Genomic DNA, 24,294 nt, shown 5'->3' with positions numbered 1-24,294 from the left:
CTGCACAAACAAACATCCTGTCTGGTTTCATATGACTGATGTTAATAACAACAAGCCTGCAGACGACAACACGACACCAGATGCTCTCAGTCCTCTGGAATACACATCTGACTTGGTGAGGGGGATCAGAAATCCATTAGACAGATTTGTACCGCTGACATCATGATTCGACCCTGACACTTTGTTTGGGGGAACACTGTCATAACATCTCAGAGACACAATAAAAATTTTAACTCCCTGAAATTCTTTTCGTACAGCCCGCAGTTTCCTTTCAAGTTATTTCCAGCACTAATCACTGTTGGTCATGGCACAGGAATGCAAGCTTGGTGGCCAAACGCGGGACTCCTCTAACTACACAATCACGCTGCAGGACGCTGTCATAAACCAAATGTCAAAATATGACCAAGGAGCTCAGAATAGCCAGAAATTTCTTTTCCAGAGTGCTGGGGGCATTTTGTATAACTCCTTCAGGATGTCATTGTGCATTTCAACAGTCAGGCAAGAGGCGAGATGTTAAACATAATCCTACTAGTGCTGTGCTGTAAGTTAAATGTTTTTGGCAATATCTGTTCCTTGATTTATTAAACGTTTTGTTGTCAAAATTACTGTGACTTGAATTTAGTAATGGTAATGCTCATCATCATGAGTCACAGTAAAGAAGTTTGAAGATGGTTTCAAGTCGCAGTCTATTGGTTCAATGATTTTTAAGGAAAGCATGTTTTGCCTTTAATATAATGTAACTGAGTCCATTTTTTCTATTTCCACATCAGTGCAGTTTTGGGTTCTGGTATTTTCCGTCAGTATGTCTGTATTTTGGGAAACTTTCTACTTTACCTCCTTTGCATTTTAGTCTAAATATTGTATGTTTTTTCTCCACTGTATTTATCTGACAGTTGGCCTTACTATGGCAGATTTAGATTTTTGTTTTATCATGAGATAAATGTGGTTGTTTGTTGGATAAAAATCTTAAGTAGGTCTCTCCACATACTATGTATTTAAAACATTTTCACTTATTGGGTCAAATGACAAAGACTTTTGCAGACATGCGCAGGTGTCGGCCATTTATTATACTCAGAGCTCAAAATACATTGGAATTCCTTTCATGTTTACATTGTTGAAATCCTTAACTCCTAAGAGTTCCTTGATTTGCTGAGTCTGACTTTTTAGGAACACACACACACACACACACACACACACACACACTCCAGTTTTCTTTGACTTTCAAACAAAATGTAGTAAATTTAGCCAACATGTGATGTCATATTGAAATATTACGAGTTTTGGCAGGCAAAAAAAGGTTAACTGGTCCAAGAAGATGTGAAAGCATGAAAATCCACTAAAGCAGAGATACATAGTTTTCACACAACGTAAAAACTGCTCTTATTTTCTCAACAATACGTGCTTAAAGTTTACTACAGCTGATATTGGTCCTTTTACGTGGGGGTAAAAAAAACTCAACTTTTTTGAAAAATAAATAAAGGACTTCTGCTATTAACTTTTTTGCAGTCTCTAGGTAACCCAAACATTTCATACCGCAAATGATATATTCTATAAAAATGGATGATGATGATGATGACACAGCTTTAGCCTTTAAGTCCTTTTAGCTTCTTTCCCTGCAGAGTTTTATGTCTATTCTTTTTTCTGTTTTGGACATCCTGAAAGTGTATCTCAGGAGGGAGAAAAAAACTTCCCATCATATCAAACAGTTCATAATTGATTTGTTTCTATATGTGTCCTGGGACTCATATCGCAAACTCTTCTGACAGATTTAAAGCTCCCCATCACATTGAGATATTCATCGAATTGTCATCGAGCGGCTAAAGCACATTGGAGATGCACAGCCGGCACCACCGCGCCCCAAAAGGAGTCGAACAAAACCTCCAATTGCGTGACCATTAGGAAAATCCACCTTAAAAAGGAATTTAGTCATATTGTTCCGCTAATCCTGCACAAACAGATGATACCCAGTGTGCGTTAACAGCCATGTGGGGACGGAAGAGAGGGATTTGTTTTCTGGTAAATCTCAAATTTTACAAAACAGTCCTTGAACTAAAGCCAATCTGGGTGTAAAAACTTAAATAAACATTTTAGAAGTCTCTGCAGTCACTCCATTGTTCAGAGTCAGTGGAGCAGCTCCAGCTTTCGTCTCTTGACAAACGGAAGAGCCAAGTGGTGTGGTATGTGTGTGTGTGTGTGTTTTTTTTAGGAATTCTGTGGCTTGATTTACATTTCCTTAAGATTTATTGATCAAAGATACAATCAAAATGTTTTATTGAGATTAAACAAATATATTTGCCTTGATTTTATTTTCCAAGAGACTGTGGCATTGTTAAAATTAGGAATGTACAATATTGAAATTGTCATAAAGGTAATATAACATTACCTACATTATTTTATTATCATTACTATTACTGCTCAAACACATCTTACTCACAAACGATTTAACTTTAACTTACCAGTTTCTACTTGTTGCTTACTATACTGTTAATTTACTTAAACTGCACCAACATTTTTTGACAACTTTTATTCTATTTTATTAAATATATTTTCTTTGTTGTCTTTCAGATGTTGTTTTTATTTTTTTGCATTATGCAAAACAAACAAATAAATACCCCGGAACACATGAACACATCCATGAATTACATTTCACCAATAAACTGCCAATCAAACAATCACATCTAGTTTTGATTTTCTCTTTCTGTTTTTCTTACCACATATAATCCGTGCAAACGGGACAAAGTCTATGGTATTTTACCACGAGATAGCCATTTTTGTGATTCCTGTACGCCGATGACAGAATTGTATTTTTATCTAAAATTTATGGAGGTATTTTCAACACTGTAAAATGAGCAGTGAACTTACTGTAAGAGGCTCGCCTCCAGCAACGGGCTTGTAAATGATCTTGTAGTTTTGGACGGCACCAGGGGCAGGGTCCCACTTCAATGACAGCGATGAGGTGGTGGCGTTGAAAACCCTCAAGTTTCGAGGAGGCTCAGCAGGCACTGGGAGCACACAAAAAATCCAGTGAGATAAATAGAAAAATCTGTACAACCCTGTGGTGGATTAGAGATGATGTTGGCGAGGATGATGATGGTGAGGATGATGATGATGATGATGATAATTAAAGTGATGGTGATGGTCCCACAATCTCGCAGGTCATCAAAGCTGGAAGGGTCAATTTTAGGATGGAAGCAGCAAAACAGGAGCAGCAGTATGAAGCTGTTCAGAGCAGAGCTGGAGGTCAGTAACTTCTGATTCAAGTCAATTGTCTCAATAATGCAGTCATTTAATATCAACAGCTATTGAGCTGTTTTTCCCACTTACAGTCAGTCGAAATATTGGAATTATGACTAATAAAATTAAGAAACACTCAACTAAATTTGAAAAGGTAAATTACAGTGCAATAAGGTTTTTTAGTTACTGAGCCTTGAATTGAAGCTTTTTGTTAATTTAGTTGAATTAAAAGTTCACTGAGCCCCAGCCCTACAGCAGAAATACTGTAAATAAAGCAACAACATGCCAAACCATTAATCGTAAGACTGAGGTGAACACTGGTAAAGGATGATGTGATGACATGACAAAATGACATTACAATGTGAAACACATGAAACTGTAATAACAGAAATGTTATGATTACAAAACGGTGAAGGATGGGAACAAAAACAAAATGACTGATGGTGGAATTAAAAACAAGCATTCACATGGATAAAGGTCTGTGGAGAATGACACACATTGATTACATGTTGACTGTCACACTTTTGCATTTTAAGCTCTAAATCTACGTTCACACCACAGTCTACAACTGCACACTTTTACTGAGAAGTAAACCTGGGAAAAATTTTGCAAATGTTAAATCTAGCAAAAATGATTTGTTTGTTTCTGCCACTCTATGTCCAGTGTTAAGAAAATAACTTTGTGCCCCAAATTCAGTGTAAACACTGCACATTCATTTGTGCAGTCTCATGCAAGCGTCTCAATAACTGCTATGGTTTTTAAACTTTCACTGTTACATCATACCTTAACATGTCGTAATTTTGAGCAGATGATGCTTTGAAAGCATCTCATCAAGTTTTGCAAAAAAACAAATAGACCGCAGCAATAACATGGCTGCAGTAGCTAGCTAGCAAACAAGTCTGCAGTACTGCCTATCGTGGTTATTCTGGGAAGCTGTTACAACATCTTCTATATCATATCTATAGGCTACCACTAAATACTGCATCACAACTTCATTATACTACAAGGAATGGCAAAATGCAGATAAATGTGACACTGGAAAAATTTTGCCTAATTAAAATACCTAAAAATACCGTTTTATACATCCTATACCAAACTTATGCAATGATTCAAACCTATGCTGTTTTTAATTTTAATAACATTATGGTCATTTATTAAGCAATTAATAAACAATAATATACAACACAGTGTCCTAATATAAAAAAATAATAGACCAGGTGGCAACGCAGTCCAGTCCTTTACCAAGTTCATTATTTTCTATATCAGGCCACTTTAGAGTGTATTATTATGTTTATCAAATAGTAAAACACCTAAACTAAACAAAATAGGGAAACTGAAATTTGTTAATGTTTCTGTTGGATAATTAAGTGACAATCTTTGCTTTATTTGTCAGTTATTTCATCTATTTCCATGTGAAACTGTTTTTGCTATAGTTCCCAGCAAGACTGCTCGGCATTTATTTTTCACATCGCGGGGATTTTTCAAGGACATTTTTACAGGAAACTACAACGCGGAAGTGCGCTCGACTATGGAAGCACCTTAACTTAGGTAGACTACCTCACAACTCACAAGCGTTTTTATTTCTATGGATTATTTTTAAGCGTGCTAAAACCTGCCGATATTAATCTGTCAATAAAGCTGGTTGACAAAGCGCACCTACACAGAGACTTTTACACCGAGAGTAATGGGATTGACCAAACAAAGAGCAAACAAACAATCCATATCACACCGAACTTCGGATTTGGCAAGCACACCCTGGCGTCGACTTTCATCCTTCCTCAGCTGCACCGTCATACAAAGAAACACCGGTCTAAGGTCAGCATACAGTAGGGCAATGCTCTGCTTATTACAATCTGTTTGTTGCTGTCTGGAGATGTCCATCCGTGCCCTGGCCCGCAAGGGGAGACAAGCGCTGCATGTGCCGCGGACAAAAGATGCATGACGGATGTTTTTCCGGCTGTTTTGCGGGCTCCCGAGTTTGAGCTACCTGCCCGGTATCCTGTGGTGCGTCCGGTGGGTGCGCCGAGTGATTCACCGATGGACTGCCGGAGTGGTGGCGGCCTCGCACCGGCGGATCACGGTGCGGCCGTGAGGAGATTCGGGCCGCGGGCGCATCCAACATCGGTGTCGGAGGGTCAACAGGTGCAGATGTTTCTCCATTCTCAAGCGACAGAGGTAATTATCGCTCCACTCAACATGCTGGTTGCATGGACAGGTTCCGTGAATCACCAAGCGGTCCATCTATTCTGTCTACGCAACAAACTACATCTAAGCTGTCACCGGATCAAACTGCAAACACTGTAAAAATGAAGTTTGGAAACTTCGCGAACTCCATGCCAGACAACACGCCGCACACTGTAATAAATATAGGCTAGCGATCTCGAAAAACCGGAAATTGAACTTATTTCAGACTGTCAACCACTCAAGAATCATCTGGGACCCAAAATTAAAGCCAAGTGGCATTTTAGGAGGACACCTGAATATAAGAAGTTTTAAATCTAAAAGTGATCAAATTCATCAGCTATTATTGGACTCCAACCTAGATTTCCTGTGTTTATCCATTCCTGTGACATGGCTTAATGAAAATTCACCATTGTCAATATTACATGTTCCTGGGTATAACATTTATAGGATGGACAGAGTAGGCTCAAAGGGTGGTGGAGTTTTAATCTTTGTGAAAGAGAGTTTTCAGTGTCATGAAATACAGTGGTCTTGCAACGAACTGGAGTATATTGGACTCAATGTGACTTTGTCTCCATCTATGTCTTTCTCGCTTATTGTATTGTATGCCCCCCCCCCTTCCAATAATACGTTTTATGAACATTTTGAAAATATGCTAAAGGAATGTAATTTTAATAAGGAGGTGATTCTCATGGGAGACTTCTGTCAATTGGGAAGTGAAATCATCAAGGAAATCTTTAAAACAGATCACTGATCATTTTGATCTTGCACAGCTGGTAAATGGTCCTACAAGAATTACAAAAAACACCAGCACAAAAATTGATCTTATTTTTAGCAATAGGCCAAAACGAATCAATAAATCCTTTAATATGCTGACTGGACTATCGGAACACAACTTAACTCTGAAAGCTAGGAAGCTAACCAAAAAGTGTTTTATTCCATTTGTCCAAGAACAGGAATCTTTGATTATTCCCAAAAATATGCAAGATGGATTTAAAAGTGCTGTTCAAAACATTGATTGGGAGGTCGTACTGATGGGAAATTCTTTGGAAGATGACAGTCAAAGATTCATGCAAAAACTACAGAGTACAATTGAAGACAAAGACATAGGAAAAGGAAGAACGTAATTCCTTGGATCAATACAAATATCCTAAATTTAATGAAAAAACGAGATACGGCTTTAAAGATTGCTCTTAAATCCAAATTAAGCACTGACAAATATGCTTTTACCATGCTTCATAATAAGGTAGTCAAAGAGCTTAGGACATCAAAGGCAAACTTTTTTTGAACATAATAGAAAAAGCAGGAGGTAATACAAAAAATATTTGGAACCAACTAAGAAAACTAATGGGGCAAAATTTTAATAATACCAATACCAAATCAATTGAAATTTATGCTAATGGAATACTTGTGAGCAACCCAGCTGAAGTAGCAGTTGCTCTCAATCACCATTTCATTGATTCAGTAGATGACAGTGTCAAGTGCTTTTCCCCTGAGTCCCTTTAGTCTTCATGTAATATTTAGCTAAGCCTTCAGTAAAGTTGCTGAGCTATTCTGAAGCAACAAAAGATCGACATGGTAAAAATGAAGCCGTGACCAATAAAGAAAATCAACTAATGTCCAACAATTGAGTTCTCCTATCGTTTGTGGTGTGAACGCACAGTGGAGCACTGAAATGCACATACATGCAGTTAAGGCAGAAAAGGTCTGGTTCTGTCAGTACTGTCCCTTTTGGTCCACATTACCATTCCACACAAAATCATGAACATTACAGTGAAAAGGAACCTGTCCTTCTCATATGACATACCATCCGGAGCCTTTAACACTAGAAAGAGATGTCGAGAAAACAACAACGTTATCATTTCCAAGTGAGTTACATATCTTAGTGCAAAATGTGATGGCTGTTTTTTGGAAGCTGGAGGGGCAACTTGGGTGCTTGTGCTTACATGTACGTTCGCTGCCCATTAGGTCCTCACTCTCCGACTCATCAGGGTAGATGGCCGTGACGGTGACAGAGTATTCAGTGTCTGGGTCCAAGTTTGGCAGAACATGGGAGGTCTCATCGCTATTCAAGATGGCCTGGTGATGGAGACAAAATAACAAAATGGAGAAGAATGTTGACAGTCTAATCCTCTACAATAATAACAATAAAAATGTCTGTGTGGAGCCATCAGTAATGCAAGCTGCAGGACAGGACTAACAATATTTTTTTTGTGTAGCCAAGGATCCAAATGGCTTTTTCGGCTGTAATAACTAGCAAGAAATCCTCTAGCCTGACAACGCCAGACAAAATCACAAATTCAAGTTAGTCTGGGACCTCTCAGATCATTTTCAATATTCAAGGGGCGTTACCAACAGCAGTAGACCAAATGCCTCTCGAGGTAGCTGGACAGACCTACAACTAATCAGAGCGATGAAACTTGATATAGTGCTGAGCCACAGACAAATGTAAACAAACTACAGCGTGCAGAGATGAGCTGATTGTGTAGCATCACTAAGTCTTTAATCAAGTGTTTACATTTTTGCTATCAGAATTTCAAAATAGTACTTAAACATAAAGTTCCACATCAGCTGTAGCTATCTTGGTTGTTCTGAAAATGCTTCAATGGAGCTTCTCTTTCATAAGCTTGGTTTCTGCTCCCTGTAATGTCCGCAGTGCAAGAAAATGACATCATCACATATTTCGCTAAAAAAGCAAAGGCTCCCAAGTTGTCAGTCATTGTCTCAAACATGCCCCATATTGGATAAGCTTTTGTGGCTGGAACGACCCGGGCAGGTTTGGGTGGAAATCTGTCTGATCGGGAAAGGGACCAGGCATATCTGCCAGAGCGAATGAAACATAAGCTCACAGATTCGTCTGGTTCCCAGGCTAGAAATTTTCAGCAATTATTAAACAATAAGTACAAGGCAGATTCAAAGTCTGTTCTTTAGCCAAAGTTCATGAAAGTTCATATAACAAGACACTATGGGGTGCATTATTGTGCCATCCTCTGCATAGAGTCTGTGGACTCACCTCATTCCCACAAGGTTGACGATGTTATTATAGACCAGGGTTCAACGCTAAGGTTTTTTTTCACTTGCCCAGTCGGGCAAGTTGGTCAGAGATCTACTTGCCTGAAGTCAGTTTTTACTTGCCCTATAAAAATTGTTTACTTTAAGCGGCTATCAATTAACAAAGACTGCAGTTATTTTTATGTTATGTAATCTTTATTCACACTGTATTTATTAATTAAAACAACATATGTCATGTATTGTAGCTTAATTCCTACACAAAAATGACAGTGTCAGGGCTTAAAGTGAAAAATTTGTCAATCGTTCTCCGTCTATAATTTTGCGCCCTACTTGAGCCATGCCCACCTCTATTTATTTTTCACCCCTCTCTCCAGTTCTGCTGTATTAACACCGGGTTTAATATATTTTGCTTCCATCTCTCTGCCCTGCTCTACTCTACTTCAACGCTACTTAGCTCTCTCTCTACTCTACCAGTAGACTACCACATCCACCTGTTGCACAAAACGCACACAGCAGTGTTTCCCCTAGGATGGAGTTGTAGCAGCGGAGGTGAAGCACACGCATACGCATGCGTGAAACTTTTTTGTATGCTTGCAAAGCACAGCCTGCTGGGATGTTTCTGTGTATCTACTGGCACCATAAGGGCTCTTTAGGACTAAGTACATACAGTACATTTGTGCACAGTAATGCGCAGGTGAAATGTCTGTCTAGCTTACATGAGGTGTCTCAAGATTTAGGAACATACAATTTTATTGAATATAATAAAAGTAAAAAGTCACTTGACATGCTGCTGTTTTGTGCTATGACCTATTTAAGTGTTGGAAGTTGTTATTTACGAGACAACGCCTGAACGCAACACAAGCTCAGCACGAGTGCCGTGCTGAGCTGCTGTGTGAGCAGCGTGTTTGTCTGTGCGTAACAGCAGTCTGTTGGTTATTTACACACTGTCCATTTCAATAACTTTGTCAGCTGACAAACTGCACCGGGCTCGGGGTCAGGTTTGGTCAGGAAAATGCGGCCCGAGCCGCTCTAGCGTGCTCACCTGTGTGTGTGGCGGACCATGTAGAGACGGACATGTAACCATGTAGAGACAGAAATGACACGATGACATAACACCATAAATAGTATGTTGTTATGTTATTATATGAAGCGTCCGTCGCGCAAAATAATATCAATGGGCGCTGTGGGCAGGACATTGTTACACAGCTGTGCCTGTGACTTCAGGCAGAGAGACCGCTGTAAAGCACGTTTTAAAATACATTTATTTTATCAATTAGTTATTAACTTTTACTGTTTTTAGCAACTTGCCCGATCGGGCAAGTGAGTTGTTAGTTTACATCCCCGACCTTGAGTTTTACTTGCCCCAGGCAATCGGGCAATCCTTATTGTTGAGCCCTGTAGACAGAAGTTTTTTCTTCCAAATTCGTTTAATGCTTGCGTTCCCTTCAACCTCTATTTCTGCTTATTAAATTACAATTTACAGAAGTCACCTATCAGCCGAACATAATGGGCAGTAAACTACTGAACAGCAAGCTGCAAGCCTGTCCTTTTTGCTGGAGAGGATGGAACCTTCAAAACAAAAACTCTGCAGCTTGTTTCACAGTGTACTGTAACATTGATTTAGTTGTATGCTCCATTGATTCAGTGTATGTGAATGCCAACTATTTGCTAATTTAAAAGAAAAGAAAAGATATGCAGCCCTTGATTGATATCCTTGACTGATTGATAGGGACAATAAAGTTAAAAAAAAAAAAAAAAAAACTATTTTGCAGATTTACCCTCATGTGTTTAATTTAAATCTGACCTCTGAGACAAGAAGCATTTTGCAGCATATCCATCAGCCCATAAAGAGAGTCTAATATTTTGAAAGTCAGAGCTGAACTAAGACTGTAATAAACAACCTGGTATGGATTTCATTCACACATGTTTGTGCTGAAGTGTATGTCGGGTGGGGAGGCAAAAGTGGGCCCAAAAACAAACTTGGAGGGCCAAAATATAACAAGAAGAAAACAAAGAGAGCATTATTGTTGCTGCAGCTAAACTGGATTTTTTTACTTAAGTCTTGGCGAACACAGTAACTGAGTTTTGTGAGGCATGTCAGTTTAAGGGATCTGTGAAACCACAATGGATCATTCTTGTAATCTTCTTTTTTACTTCAGTAATAAGAAAAACTTTAAATGACAGTTCTACAGTATGACTGTTTCATTTAAGCAAAACCATACCCAGTTTCACAATCAACCCAGTCTACATGTTAGAGAGGCTGGACTGATACAGGATGGTGAACAAGTTCAATCTGACTAGTTTAGAAAGTCAGAGTGGTACCTGCAGGTGAGCCTGAATGCTCTTAACCTGAACTCAGGACTGTACTGCTGTCTTTGATTTCAGGCTCCAGTTTTAATCAGAGGAATGAAATACTGTGAGGCTTCGGGCAAAAAACTTCACAAAGGTATTTATCCAGCTGCTGAAGATGCATTTTTTTTATAACAAAGAGAAAAGTGAAGTGGACAAAGCAAATCCAGATACAATCTGGATACACATCAGAGATGCCAGATGTCTTGGTCTAAGCTTGGTCAAAGTAAGTGTCTAAACTCTCAAAAACGTTTTCTAAACAAGTCATTGCCCACCACAGTTCCTATCCCAGAAGTCAACTAGATTAACCTGAGTGTAATGCACCATGATTCACAACATCTCAAGAAGTTAATTAGTTAAACTCCCATCCACTCATGAGTTGGCTGGTTAAGGCTGAAACATGCTTCTCTGGACTGCACGTGGACCGAAGTTCGAAGGCTTTTTCTTTTATACTTAACGTTTACGAGTTAATAACACCCCTCATCACGTGTACCTTGGCAGAAACATTATTGCAGCTGTAGAGGTTGAAGGGTTTAGTTAACAGCTGGGAATAAAGCATTTCCTGTATGTTTATAACTGTGTTTTTAAAATGATTTCCTACCTTCCAGGTACCATTAAGCAGAATGAATTTCACACAGATTTAAACCTTTACGAGAACCTATCATAGTAATAAGACACAAGAATAAACTTTCAAGTTTTGCCAAACCATAATCAAGTGTTGATGATAGAGAGGAACATGTAGTAATATGTTACCGGAAAATTGAAATTGAATTTCTTGATGAATTCCTTGCAATAAAAATTGGACCTCATTGGACCTTCCCATAAAATTCCTGAATGTACCAACACCAATGAAGAAGAGTTGTCCTGAAATGTAATTGTATCATCATGTCATGATGACAAAGTCATTAAAGGTGACATACTGTTATCTTTGATGGATTAATAATTGTTGAACCCAGCAACTGAGTGGAAAATGGAGAATCAACCTAAAAACCTATAAAGCTGTGGCTTGTGAATAAGTTAGTAATGCAAATGTGATTTGTATCAGATGGCCTAAAACATGATACCCTGCCTTAAACATTTGATAAGACACTAATATTGTTTATATTTTGGTCTTAAACAAAGTTTTTTGTCACTCTGGACTTTGTCTTGACATGGTCTTCGAAAGGCTGTATGTAAATTCAGACTGTAGCCACAAAATAATGTGACACAGTCTTGTCCAATACTGGCTAAATAACTTACAAACTGGGTGTTGTCCTCCCCCCTCTTGGTCCAGCCGATGCGGTAGAGGGCCACGTCCGGGGCCCCATGCTCCCAGGTTGCTCTGAAGGAGGTTTGGGTCACCTCAGAGAACTGCAGGTTCTTGGGGGCAGGAACAACATCTGCTCACACAGAAAGAAATGAGAGGGAGGAAGGATGTGTCGGTAATTACGAGGAGGTTCTGAGAGATGAGGCAACATCATATGAAGGCTATTTACTGTAGCTACAAGTGCGTAGCTTACCAATGTGTGTGTGTTCCAATTAGGTGTGTATTGTGTTTGTTTGCATGTGTTTGTGTGTGTTTTCTTGTACAGCTATCTTTGGGAGGACCAGATTTTAGACCTTGCCAAAGAGGGCATTTTTAAAACGTAAGGACATACTACGTGGTCCTCATTTCTTGGTATAAGAGTTGGTTCAGGGTGGAGGTTATATTACTCTAAAAGTCAGACTGAATCAACATTTTGTTTAATTTCATTCATTCAGCCTGGCATTGTGTTCATGTTAGCCACTGTCATATTGGGAGGTGGGATATTTTGTTTCGCCCTAAACAATCAGTAGCAAGTTAATAACTGTTTAGCAAATGTTGTTTTTTTTATTTTCATAAACACAGAAGCTTTTGAGCAGATAACTTAGTTGAAGATTTATGTCAGTTAAATGGTTGTTCTTTCTATAATCTGATTTACAATAATCTGTACAGCTGGGTCAGATCTCATTTATGCTTGTGGCCATTTTTCTGTTGCTTTGTCTCATGAATGTAGTTAACTCGGTTGTCTCTCAGAGGGGGCAAAACAGCTGTCAACAAGTACAACACCAGACATATTTGAATCACTGAACAAATTCGAGATGTGTGCAGTCATTCACAGGTTTTAGGAGCTAAAGAATCTATTATGTCAACGGGGGTCCTCAAAAGTATAAAACTACAAATGTCTTTGTGTTTTTCCACAGCTGACAGGGGATTAATGATAAACAGAGTCAGTGCAGTAAATGATTACACACAGCGCGAGTAAAGCCTCTCTGGAAGCTGTTTTCAGTCCAGGAGGGGAAGTTAAGTGAAGTCAAAGTTAATACAGAACTCATCACCATCACAAACACTGTACGCGTCTCTAAAACACATGTGCTGTTCAGGCACTGGAGAGGGCTGGTCAGCTTAATCAAATTTGATGTAGTTAAAGGGTAAGTATACAGTATTTTCTCACGAATCCCTGGCCATATATTTTCCTCTGCTGGATGAACAAAAGACAAAAATAAAAAGCAGATTCAGACCTGTGATGGCGTTTCCGAGCATTGGGAGTCCAGGTCCCTCGTCATACATTGGGGTGACAGCTACATCGTACTCAGTCTGGGAGATGAGGTTGGACAGGTCCAAGGTGGTGATGTCACCGTTGACTTCAGCCTGGCAGTGACAAATATAATCATCAGAAACTAAAAATCACTCACATACCTTGATTAAAGCTGCACAATCCTCTGTGTTGTTTAAGAAAATGTTATTGATCAGCATCATGTTTTCATAGTGCCACACATTTATGAAATGCAATCAGTTTTTGTAGGATCACATGGAGTTTAAAGGTCCATGTGTCGTCTAAATTTGGCTGCAATTGCACAAATGTGTTAGAAATGTTTGCCAGTTTCTCCAAAAGGTCACACTTACTAAGACTTTGGTAAATAATTACAGGAAAAAGAAGTAGACATTTTGAGATAAAAAGCTATAATTTAAAATATCTTAAACACAAAAACAAAACAAAGATCAAGTGGTTAGGATATAAGCAGGTGGTCATGGTATAAGCAGGATATAACAAACCTGTTTGCTGCTAATAATAATATGTTTTTTATTTGTTCATACTAACACTGTGGTCTGAGAGAAACGACATTTTAATTCTCTATATGTCCTGTGGATCATGTGGCAGAATTGACAATAAAGTCTTTGGCTTTAGAGTATATAACACTGAGTTGTGTCTCCTCAGTTGAGTTTTCCATTTCAGGGGAGAGCTTAGAAGAGTAAGCAGCACTCAGCAGGCACTAATCCAACGCGTGGGTTTCTTCTATAGAGACACAAGGTCCTCAGCAGTAATCCTTAAGAGGAGTTGAGCTGCTGCGTGTCATCCATCAGAGTTTTCTGGAAACGTCTCGCAGGTGTCCACCGACGGCACCTTCGGCTGCCGATTCATCCCAGACTGTTTGTCCTCCACTGACATCCAAGTGAGAAATTATGAGGACAGAGTGGTGCTGGGATGATCCAGTCAGGCTGGGCTGACAGCCTGAGCCAGCGCTCCTCTGCCAGCAGACTGCTTTTCTCATAAAGATCAGCCAACAAAGAGGAGCTGCTGTAACTCTTGACTTGGTCATGACTTGGTCACTTTCCCGGAATGAAGATATCACTGTGGACTAAAGCTTCACCCTTACTAAGCTCCCGGCGAAGTTTTATTGTTGAAAGCCACCTCTGAATGAACTTACAAACAATGAAAACATTTATAAACAAGTCTTGCAGCCACTTTGCTGTAAAAAGAGCAACAGCTGATACCTGCCAATAGAAAAGGTCACTGCTGTACATCCCGGTATTACACATGAAACTAATTTAGGCTGTTTAAACGGTGTTTGAACTGCACAACAAGGAAAAAGGAGGACGCTGCTCAGGATTCACAGATTCCAAAACAAACAAAATCTACACAATTTTCTTGCAAATCTTTCATAATCATAAAGAACAGATGCACTTTAACAGCAAATGGAGGTTAAATGATGCCAAAAGGGAGCCTGTGAAATGTTGAAGTTGGTTAGACTGACTTACTTTTAATGATAACAGTCACCAATTTTTATGCAGCTGACAATTACTTTCACTATTGATTTTTGCATTGTTTTTTTTCTGATTGTTTTGTTTCTAAAATGTCATAAAACACTGAAAATGTCTGTCAAGTTCTCAGAGCTCCAGGTGAAACATTTATGTCTGACCAACAGTCCAAAATCCACAATTCAACAGCATTCAGTTTACACTGATATAAAATAGAGAAAAGCAGCAAATCAGTTTTTATTTCAAACAACTAGTCTTTTCATATCTACCCCTACTGCACTTTCAAACCTAATTTGACAAGTAGAAGTATGTAATGTTCAATATTTCATTCTAGTATTCAAACATCTGTAGGTTCGTAACACTTTTTAACCTCTAGTCTGGAGAATTTGATGCATTCTAAGTCTGTAATTTACAAAGCCAGTGCCAGGTTTTTTTTTTATAACAGCCTGTACTAAAGGTAACACAGAAAAGACAAAACCTCAGTTTTACCTCCTTCAGTTCTCCCTCCTCTGGTTTGTAGGTTATCATGTACTTGAGGACAGCTCCAGGAGCAGCGTCCCAATTGAGCCTCATGGTGCTGTGAGTAACATCAGAGATTGTAAGGGCTCCAGCAGGAGGCACGGGCACTGAGGGAAGACAGGGAACGGACATCCATTCAAACTTTAAAAACCATCAAAACTCAAGTATAAAAGCATGTACGATCCCAGCATCACTGTCAATATGTTTGTGAAGATATTAAAATACGCTGACTGACCAAAAGCTACTGAAAAGCTGAAAAACAGACAGCAGCGTTTTTAAGTGCTGCCACTTTGGATATTCTGTATTTCAGTGCATCTGTTTTCTATCTATAAATTCTCAGTCCAAAATATAAACTCCAGGATGTGGGAGATGTGATCCAGTTCTAGTAAAATAACTGCTGACATGAAAATAAAACTAAATACCTTGAAACTTCTTACCTTTTCTTACAAAAAAGTTACATTTTAAAAGATGTAAGTTCCTGTATATTGTAAGTATAATGCAGTGAGTAAAATAATGATATCCCACAAAATACATACATTTATAAAAAGATGTGTTCAAATACTTTCTAACACTTCTTGCTCATCACTGATTGTGTTGTAGTTTGACAAACAATTCCTTGAGACAGACAGAATTAATCTCATTACTTAATTTGTCAGCTTTCAGCTGTACAGTGCTACAGAAGTTTTCCACCATGAAAACTAGTCATTCAACGTTACATCCCCGGTAAAACCTTGATTCTTTTGTCAGTTGAGGTTTAATTCAATCAGATTGTCTCAATTTCCAGAGGAGCTCTGCCTCTTAGAAATATCTGTAGAGCTAAAACTCATGTAATGTGCAGTATAAAATCAGTAAAGCATTACGCACAGGTGACTCCTCTCCCCTCCAGAGGGTCGCTGGCAGCCTCTCCATGCAGAGCATAAAGCGTGATGGTGTACGCTGTGTCGGGTATCAGCTGCACCAGCTGGACGTTAGTTACATCTCCTCCAACACGTACCTAGAGAGCAACAAAGCGGAAAGACAGGACTTGTGAGAAAGTTATTTTGTTTACATACTACAGTATACATATGATATTTTAGACAAGGTTGCTTCCAAATTTGTGTCAGTAGTTTGTTTGTCCCTTCCTGTTTCAAGCCAGCTACATAAAGAAATGGTGTCCCCAGTTTGGTGTGGAAGAACTTGACTGGTCTGCACAGAGCCATGACCTCATTCCATCCAACACCTTTAGGATGAATGGAAACACTGAGCCAGGCCTTATCACCCAACATCAGTGTTGGACCTCTTGTATCAGAATGGGAGCAACTCCCTACAGCCAGGTCCTGAAAGCTAGTGGTAAGACTGAAACCAGAAGAGTTGAGGCTGTTATAGCTGCATTTAAATGTTTATGGGTTTGGATGTTTGGATTTTCACATACTTTTGGCCATGTAGTGTATATCGTGTGTTATTGTCTTCCATTTTTCAAAGTAAAGCATAGTTCTTAAATGTTTTTTTCCCCTATTTTCCAGGCTTGCATTAAATGGGCTTGAATACTAGCTAATGATGCTTTAAATGGTAGCATGCTGTTTAAATACCTTCATCATTTTAATTAATATTTCATGTCAAATGATTCACGTTGATAAATAATGCACTTCATCCTGAGGTCCTGATTCACACTTCGGGTGCACATATTCCAGTAAAGACCATTTCACTGTGTATTAAATCATCCCTTACATTTTCCTCTGCTGTATAATTACACATGTAGGTTAACACCACCCATTCCACCCCTTTAGCATCTGTTCTGTTTATATCATCTTGATGACTTCAGGCCTCATGAGCTAATCCTTCCCATTACCCAGCGTGTCTGAGGGCTCTGCTCTTTGTGGGCCTGGCCTAAGCAGCACTGCAAAGTCCACTTCCCGTTCTGCGAAGTGCTCATCGCATCGCCATCTGGAAGCAGTAAGGCGGTGTGAGCAGAAGCCCGCTCTTATAAAATCAATGTGGAAATGCTGAGCACACAAATTAAGATGTGTGTGAGTTTGTGTGTGTTTGCTATGTTTAAAAGTGTTTGTATCCTAGGTATCACAGTGTACTTGTTGCTGACATTGTGGGGACTTTAATCTGTTCAGCAGGTCATATTGTGGGGACTCAGTCAGTTAAGCTTCCTTTTTTAGTCAATTAGACCTGGGCCAATCAGTTGTCAGAGTGACCATCCCCTCTCTTATTGTTTTTTAGTCCAAAGCAGCAAGGAATTTCTAAGCAGACATCTCTTGCTTAACTTCAAGCTACATTACATGTTGAAAACACAACCTCACAAGTTGCATTTGAAGGTCACATTACTTTACCTCCTTCTCCATCTGAGGCTCAGTGGCGTTGATGGATTTGTACAGCAGCATGTAGCCTGTGGCACCATCTGCCTCGTCCCAGCTCACCTTCATGGTGCTCGAGGTCTCGTCGTAAACAATCATGTTTGTCGCTGCTGACAGCGGCACTGAGAAGACAAAAGCAAACAGTTAGAGAAAGTAATGGCTCAATATAACAAGAGGAAGATTCAGTTTACTATTCTTTTGCCAATATTTGATGTTTTCAATTAAGAAAAGAATGATTTGATATAATTAGAAGTATCTGATGAAGACTAAGAGCAACAACTGGAGATTCTTTGGCCCTTATGAATGACTGTGCAGGTCTGAATTGATAATTTTTGATATTCAATATTCTGAGGAGGCTTTGGCACAAAAAATACACATCAAGGTCATATTTTAGAAAACTCCACAATGTCTCAAAGAGAGCATAAAGTTTTTGATTTACAAAATATTTGCTATCACATGTCTGGTAAGGGTTTCTGGGTTTTAAAGGGTTTATTCTATTGATTTATTTGTTTACTTTCTTAGATGTCATGTAAATAAGTGATCTGACTTCCTTGACAGGGTTCAGGGATTAAGACAACGCAGGTTAACTGTAAAAGATTTACATGTGAATCCATGACAAAAACAGATGAGGAAGGTATCACTGAGAGGAAATATATTTGCCGTATTGCATCTCTGTATACAAAATGATTTATTCCAAAAGCCTGACTAAAGGCCACTACACACTAAGTCCGTACTTTGCGTACAAAATCGTCGCACGCTTACAAATAGGTAATTTTCTGCATTTTCTCGCATCCGTCAAAAGTTTTTAGAGAGTTGCTTGACCAAGAAGCAGTGAAGAAAATGTGGCGTAACCTTCAGGACATGTACATGTGCAACAAGAGAGAGGGACGGGGCACACAGTATGAATTTATAACTTAGGTAGCCTACTTTCAACAGGTCGGATAGTAATATTCAGACGCATGATGATGACGAGAAGGAGGATATAATAGAGGATGCAGACGACACAGGAGACAGGAGACAGAGACAGGGGGAGGACAGCTCAGCCCCTTGACATAACCATGGTGTCAAATGCAAGACAGGCAGAAAGTGGCAATAACCAGGGAAAAAAGGGGGACGATCCCAGGTTGGCTTCTGAAATATCTACTACACTCGTGCTGTGAAGCAGGATGTATCATCTTCCTCACACATATACATTTTATTTAACACAGAAAATGTATGATTTTTTGGGGCTTTTTAAAAGTCCTATCTCTTGACTGTTCAACAACATCCCTCTTTCCAGCCTCTACAGACTTTAAGTTTGAGTCACACTGACAGACTGCAGACTGCTTTCAGGAGGACACTATGACTTAACTGAGTGGTAGTTTAAAAAATGACTGCTTGTGCAATGCAAGTGGACAACAACAGAATAATCACTTATTGTTTTTATGACAGTGGGAAACAGCACATTGTAAAAATCAGTTGCACATTTAAGAACAAATAAAGTGAACATTAAAGGACAAATGAGCAACTAAAAGCATTAACACGTTGTTAATTTATATCAGTTTATTTTAGATGTATGCAAAGACCACAGCCCTAATGAATCACTCTGTAACTGTTTGTCTTTATGGATCAAAGTGGTTCCCACTTCACCCACCACAGACTAGCATCAGCTCACATCGCATCATGGGACGTTGTGTTTGTGTTAAGAAGTTTTCCGCCTCAGATCAGATGCTAAATATATACGTTGTATAAACAGAGAGCAGATTTGCAGGAGGGAAAAAGCGAGTAAACACGTTATATCGATGTGTGTGAAACAGGGTAATGAGCAGAGAAATCAAGTTGTTTATCTCACAAACCGTAAGGAAGAAACAAAACGCTTTCCCACAACAGAGCGATGATGCTATCCGTTTTTGAAGCTCCCTTTTAATCATGTCTGTCGCCCCAAAGGGCAACCAGTGTCTTGTGAAAAGGCCGTCTAACATGGAAGTTGAGCATTTCTCTCATAAGGCAAAGAGGCAAAAAGGAAGTAGCCTTAGACATTTAGTGTTGAGAGGAAAAAAGAGGAATGGCAAACACTTACAGGTGGTCTCAGTGCCCTTCAGTGGCTCACTGCTCTCCTCGCCGACCACAGAGTAGACATTGACGACATACTCGGTCAGGGGGGTCAAGCCTTCCAGCACGACTGTGTTCATCGTTCCATCAACCAGCAGCTGAAACGATGAAGGGCTAGTTATTATACAGTCTTAAGTAGTTTTATACTCTGACAAATTGTTTTTAAGAATTAATCTTCTAGGATGAACCAAATTGGTTGGATTTGATTCCAAAACCTTAGATATTCATTTCTATGAACACAGACAATGTCATGTCTAACAGTATGAAACGTTTTCACACAACTTGGGATCATTTATGGATTTTGCTGGGGACAGTTTTCATATATTTTAGCTTTGGTAAGAAAAATTTGCAATGGAAACAGTGTCAGTGGAGTGAAGTGGAGACATTGTTGTAAGAAAAGTTGCTGTTGAGTTTTTTAAATGTCACTTTTCAATGCTTTAAGAAAGATGACTCGATGATGGAGATCTCAAAAAACGTGGCAAAATAAAAAATAAACTTTCTGCATGGATATATCATATTAAGACAAATACAGGTGGATATAATACAATACAATAAATGTGTCCGTACCACAGCGTATTGGACGCTGGTATCAAGTGTCTGGCCAGATTCATAAGCATGCTAATCTCTTTGATTGAGAGATTTAAATAATAGTCTGTGTTTCATTAAGTTGTTGTACAGCTGTATGTGTTTTAAACTTTTGAGAATCCTTTGAAGGGCTTCCTAGAAAATGTGGACATATTTATCAAAGTACACCATCAAGAATTTTCTGTAACCCTAACCCTATAGACGCCATGGAGATATATTTTTGTGTTTTTGGGGGAAAATTACTCTTTAAGTTACTCTTGTATGATTCGTCTCACCAAGAGCTCAAGAGCAAATACTTTGAAAAGTTACAGATGACAGACAAACTTATATTTGTTATCACTGAACATTTTCTTAGTCTAATCTATTGTATAGGCTAAGATGTGTATTCTGTATGAGTGCTGTTATTATGTTTTGAGAGGCTAGTAGCTGCAGATGAAGGTGCCAAGTTTTTGTTCTTTTCAAAAAGCAGAAAATCTCATTTAGAATAAATCTCTTTAACTCATGCAACCTCACAGAGTAGGATCACTGCAACCTGAAAGGACTTCTTTGCTGATTATGAGAAAAAAGGATTGGGGTGCAGCAGGTCAAGGATGAAATGTTCTAATCACCAATCGGACAATAACAAACACATACTCTCATCAAAACTTCAAAGCTTAGAGGAATGAGCGCATTTTGTTTCAGAAAACTGGTAATTAAATTTGACTTTCAGTGAAGCAATTTGTCAGTATATGATGATGTAATTTTGATATCTGAAAAAGTTAAAAAAAATTTGGATGAAAACTGCGGGTCTGATCTGTCAATCAGGGATTGATGGTGGTCCAGGTCTCATATTTTCACCACCAGATGATTACAGTCTGTTAAACCGGAACTATCATGCTGCGCTCATGTGCCAGTGGGAAAGTCCTCATGTGGGACATCCAACTTGGCTGCTAAACAGCATCACATTCCTGTGCTGCTCTGCTGGAAAATCAAGCCCAGAAGGGAAGTGACAAACAAACAAAGAGGCTACAGCTTCTTGAGCTGTTGAAAAAATGTCCCTCTTATCAAGTTATTTTTTTCTGTAACTGATTAAGTTCAATGTGTTTCCAATATAAATGAGGTTACTTGAAGTACTTTATGAAATCAAGTTTAGATTTTCTTGATTCTAGTATGGCGACCTGTTTTAATCTTTGTTGAAACAAAACACAGACAAAATTTCTGCTGGGAACAGGTTGAAACGTTCTTCTTCACTAAACAAATCACATTTTAGCAACCATTCAGCTATCAGCATGACCCACCCTTCTTAAAATGTACTGCTTCACGAGTCAGGTTCCATCCAAATGTAGCACAAATTTTAACCAAATTTTCAGGAAAACTGCAACAGAAAATGCAAATTTACGCGCTTTTCCCTCCACTACCATTATGTGAATATGGGGAGTCGGTTCATTAAGATAGGCAGTAGGAGTCGCTAATTTTCCAGTCAGGAGACATTTTACTACTGCAGAAGAAGAGGGTGCAATGAGATGACAATATCAGAAAGAGCGCCAGTCATACCTCAAATGAAAGAAAACAATTAATGCATAATTTCTTCAATGGACTGTCAATGGATAATTCTGCATATGAATGCAGAATCTGAAGGCAACGGTTCAAGATTTTAGTACTGGAAGCATTCTGGTTTCCATTTGTAGTATGAGTGGTACTGACCAATCACGTTTGTGTAGGCTTTGGTACCCTGCAGGTAAGAAGTCTGTGTGGAGAGCAAAAGAGGAAGAACGCATTGGCTGAAATGCAATCTCGGTACCCATCGGCTATCGTCTGACAACAATTTAGCTTTTTTATTTGCTATTCGCTAATTCATCTGCATTTATATGCTAATATCTGTTTATAGAGATTAGCCGTAATGTTGTCTGGACCTGTCTCAAGTTGCTAATCGAACTGTAAAAAATAAGTGGCAAACGGAAGAGGAAGTCTTGGCCCAGATATTCATTGGCGATGCCGGATCTCTCTAAATATCGGCTATTGCCCCCAAAGGCTTTATCGTCATCAGATTAATAACCGATGGGTTCCAAGATTGTGAATCTGATGAACTCCTGGCTTCACTTGGACTTTAGTCTTTTGGTCTAGAATGAATTGATATTCTCTTCAAGCACAAAGATCAACAACTACTATGTTAGAAAAAAAAGTGTTTACTCTTACTTTTCCATTGCAACCAATATACTTTCAATCTTAAATAAAGTGTTACTTATTCTATTTAAGCTTTAAAAGCAGCCATAAATTTGGTGACAGATGCATAAAGATTTATTTAGGACTTGAAAAACAAAGTTGAGGACTTAGTAGTGAATTGGGGCTTTATAGCCAAGACTTTAGACTTACTTATGACCTGTAAAACCTTGACTTTGTCTCACCTCTGAGGTATAAACTGTTAATATTTATTGGACTAAAACATGCAAACCCACTGTTAAGGAGTTTCAAAGTTTTATTTTAAGTCATGCAGAAATCTCCTTTAACTCTTACAATGACAAAAACTGGCCACTCCAGCTCATCGTCACAACCTTTTTGGGTCTATTCATGGCACACATTTCTGTTTCTTCCGCATGTATAAATACTCCAGGTACACAACAATTTATGTTTCATCTCTTGGCAGCGAGCCACAGCCTCAGCCCTGACCTTCCTTGTTACTGGCCGCTTGTAATTTAGGAAATTAGTCTCTTGTTGCACTAGCTGTAAATCACAGCAGATAAGACCTGCACTAAATACCCAGCATGTACATACCATACATATCATTTTGATCTGTTCATATGTGCCTTACAGTCCATTGTAAACAAAGGAAAGAAGACAGATAGAGGCTGTACAGCGAGGCATCTCAGCCCAGTGTGAGGTCTATAACGTTAAACTAAGTGGATCCAGTGGAAACTCTGCTGGATTTCAGACGAGCCCGATTGTAATCACACAGGCTCCATCTGACATGGGCCAATAAAAGCACAAAGGATGGAACAGACCCAGCACTCTGTTTTTAAAGACGGGACTGACAGGAGGTTAAGTGTAAACTAAATGCAGGTTCACCAAAGCAACTGGGATCCAGATTTCAGTCCCTGAAGGCCAAGTAAACAGGGCTTTGATTAAAAGCCAGACCTGGGTATGTGGAAATACTTCCAGGAGTTGGTTTTTGAACCTGTCTTGTGAGGTCTGCCTCATAGGACAACACATGTCAGAATATTAAACAACAGGGGAGAGATTTAAGCATCAATTTGTCTTTTTTGTGTGACTGACAGCCTGTCATTATCTAAATTCACAGGAAGTTGTAAATCTCACCTAACTGGTATGGGTCACAGATATAAACAAACAACAGAGTTATCTGTTACAGTTTAAGACAGGTCTAATGAGAGCCAAAGGGACTTAATAAGCAAACAAGATGCTATTTGATATTCAGGATTGTATCCAGCACAAACAGATGGTAGACATAAAGTCTCTGAACCAGGAAGCATGATGAGCAGATTACTCTAATGAAGTTCTATGAAACAGACCAATTATCTGAGTCTTCTAACCTTTTTATACCTGGATCAATAGAGTCAAACTGATCCAAGACAACAATGATAGAACCAGCTTTTTATATCTAAACCAGGTTTAAAATGTGAGGGGGGAAAAAATGCTCAAAGTGTGCCAATATATATATTTATAGATTCTTATTTTATTGTTCTCTTTGGAAATCTCTTTAAATAATGTGTCCTAAAGTCTTCTGTTTTTAACACCAACAAAGGTGGTATTCTATGGCGCACCCAGTGGCTTAATGGGTAGAACAGGCATCCCATATACAGGCAATGTCCTTGCTGCAGCGGCCATTACAGGGTTCAACGCTAAGGTTTTTTTTCACTTGCCCAGTCGGGCAAGTTGGTCAGAGATCTACTTGCCCGAAGTCAGTTTTTACTTGCCCTATAAAAATTGTTTAATTTAAGCGGCTATCAA

The 24,294-nt window shown here is 39.0% G+C and overlaps 1 protein-coding gene across 1 annotated transcript in view; it reads right to left on the bottom strand.

Annotated features, from left to right (window-relative positions):
- col12a1b (collagen, type XII, alpha 1b) overlaps positions 1 to 24,294 on the bottom strand; it is a 152,480-nt gene that overhangs the window by 76,741 nt on the left and 51,445 nt on the right. Inside the window, exons 23-30 of the mRNA XM_050058640.1 lie at positions 19,736 to 19,865; positions 17,653 to 17,798; positions 16,199 to 16,328; positions 15,305 to 15,441; positions 13,297 to 13,426; positions 12,016 to 12,155; positions 7,362 to 7,494; positions 2,863 to 3,002 (exon numbers count right to left, since the gene is read on the bottom strand). Coding sequence (XP_049914597.1) covers positions 2,863 to 3,002; positions 7,362 to 7,494; positions 12,016 to 12,155; positions 13,297 to 13,426; positions 15,305 to 15,441; positions 16,199 to 16,328; positions 17,653 to 17,798; positions 19,736 to 19,865 — 1,086 coding nt within the window. The remainder of the gene's footprint in view (positions 1 to 2,862; positions 3,003 to 7,361; positions 7,495 to 12,015; positions 12,156 to 13,296; positions 13,427 to 15,304; positions 15,442 to 16,198; positions 16,329 to 17,652; positions 17,799 to 19,735; positions 19,866 to 24,294) is intronic.

The sequence above is a fragment of the Epinephelus moara genome, chromosome 12 (genome assembly GCF_006386435.1).
Source record: "Epinephelus moara isolate mb chromosome 12, YSFRI_EMoa_1.0, whole genome shotgun sequence".
In the NCBI taxonomy this organism is placed as follows: Eukaryota; Metazoa; Chordata; class Actinopteri; order Perciformes; family Serranidae; genus Epinephelus; species Epinephelus moara.
Note: the sequence above shows the minus strand (reverse complement) of the source record. Positions and strands in the feature narration are given on the sequence as shown.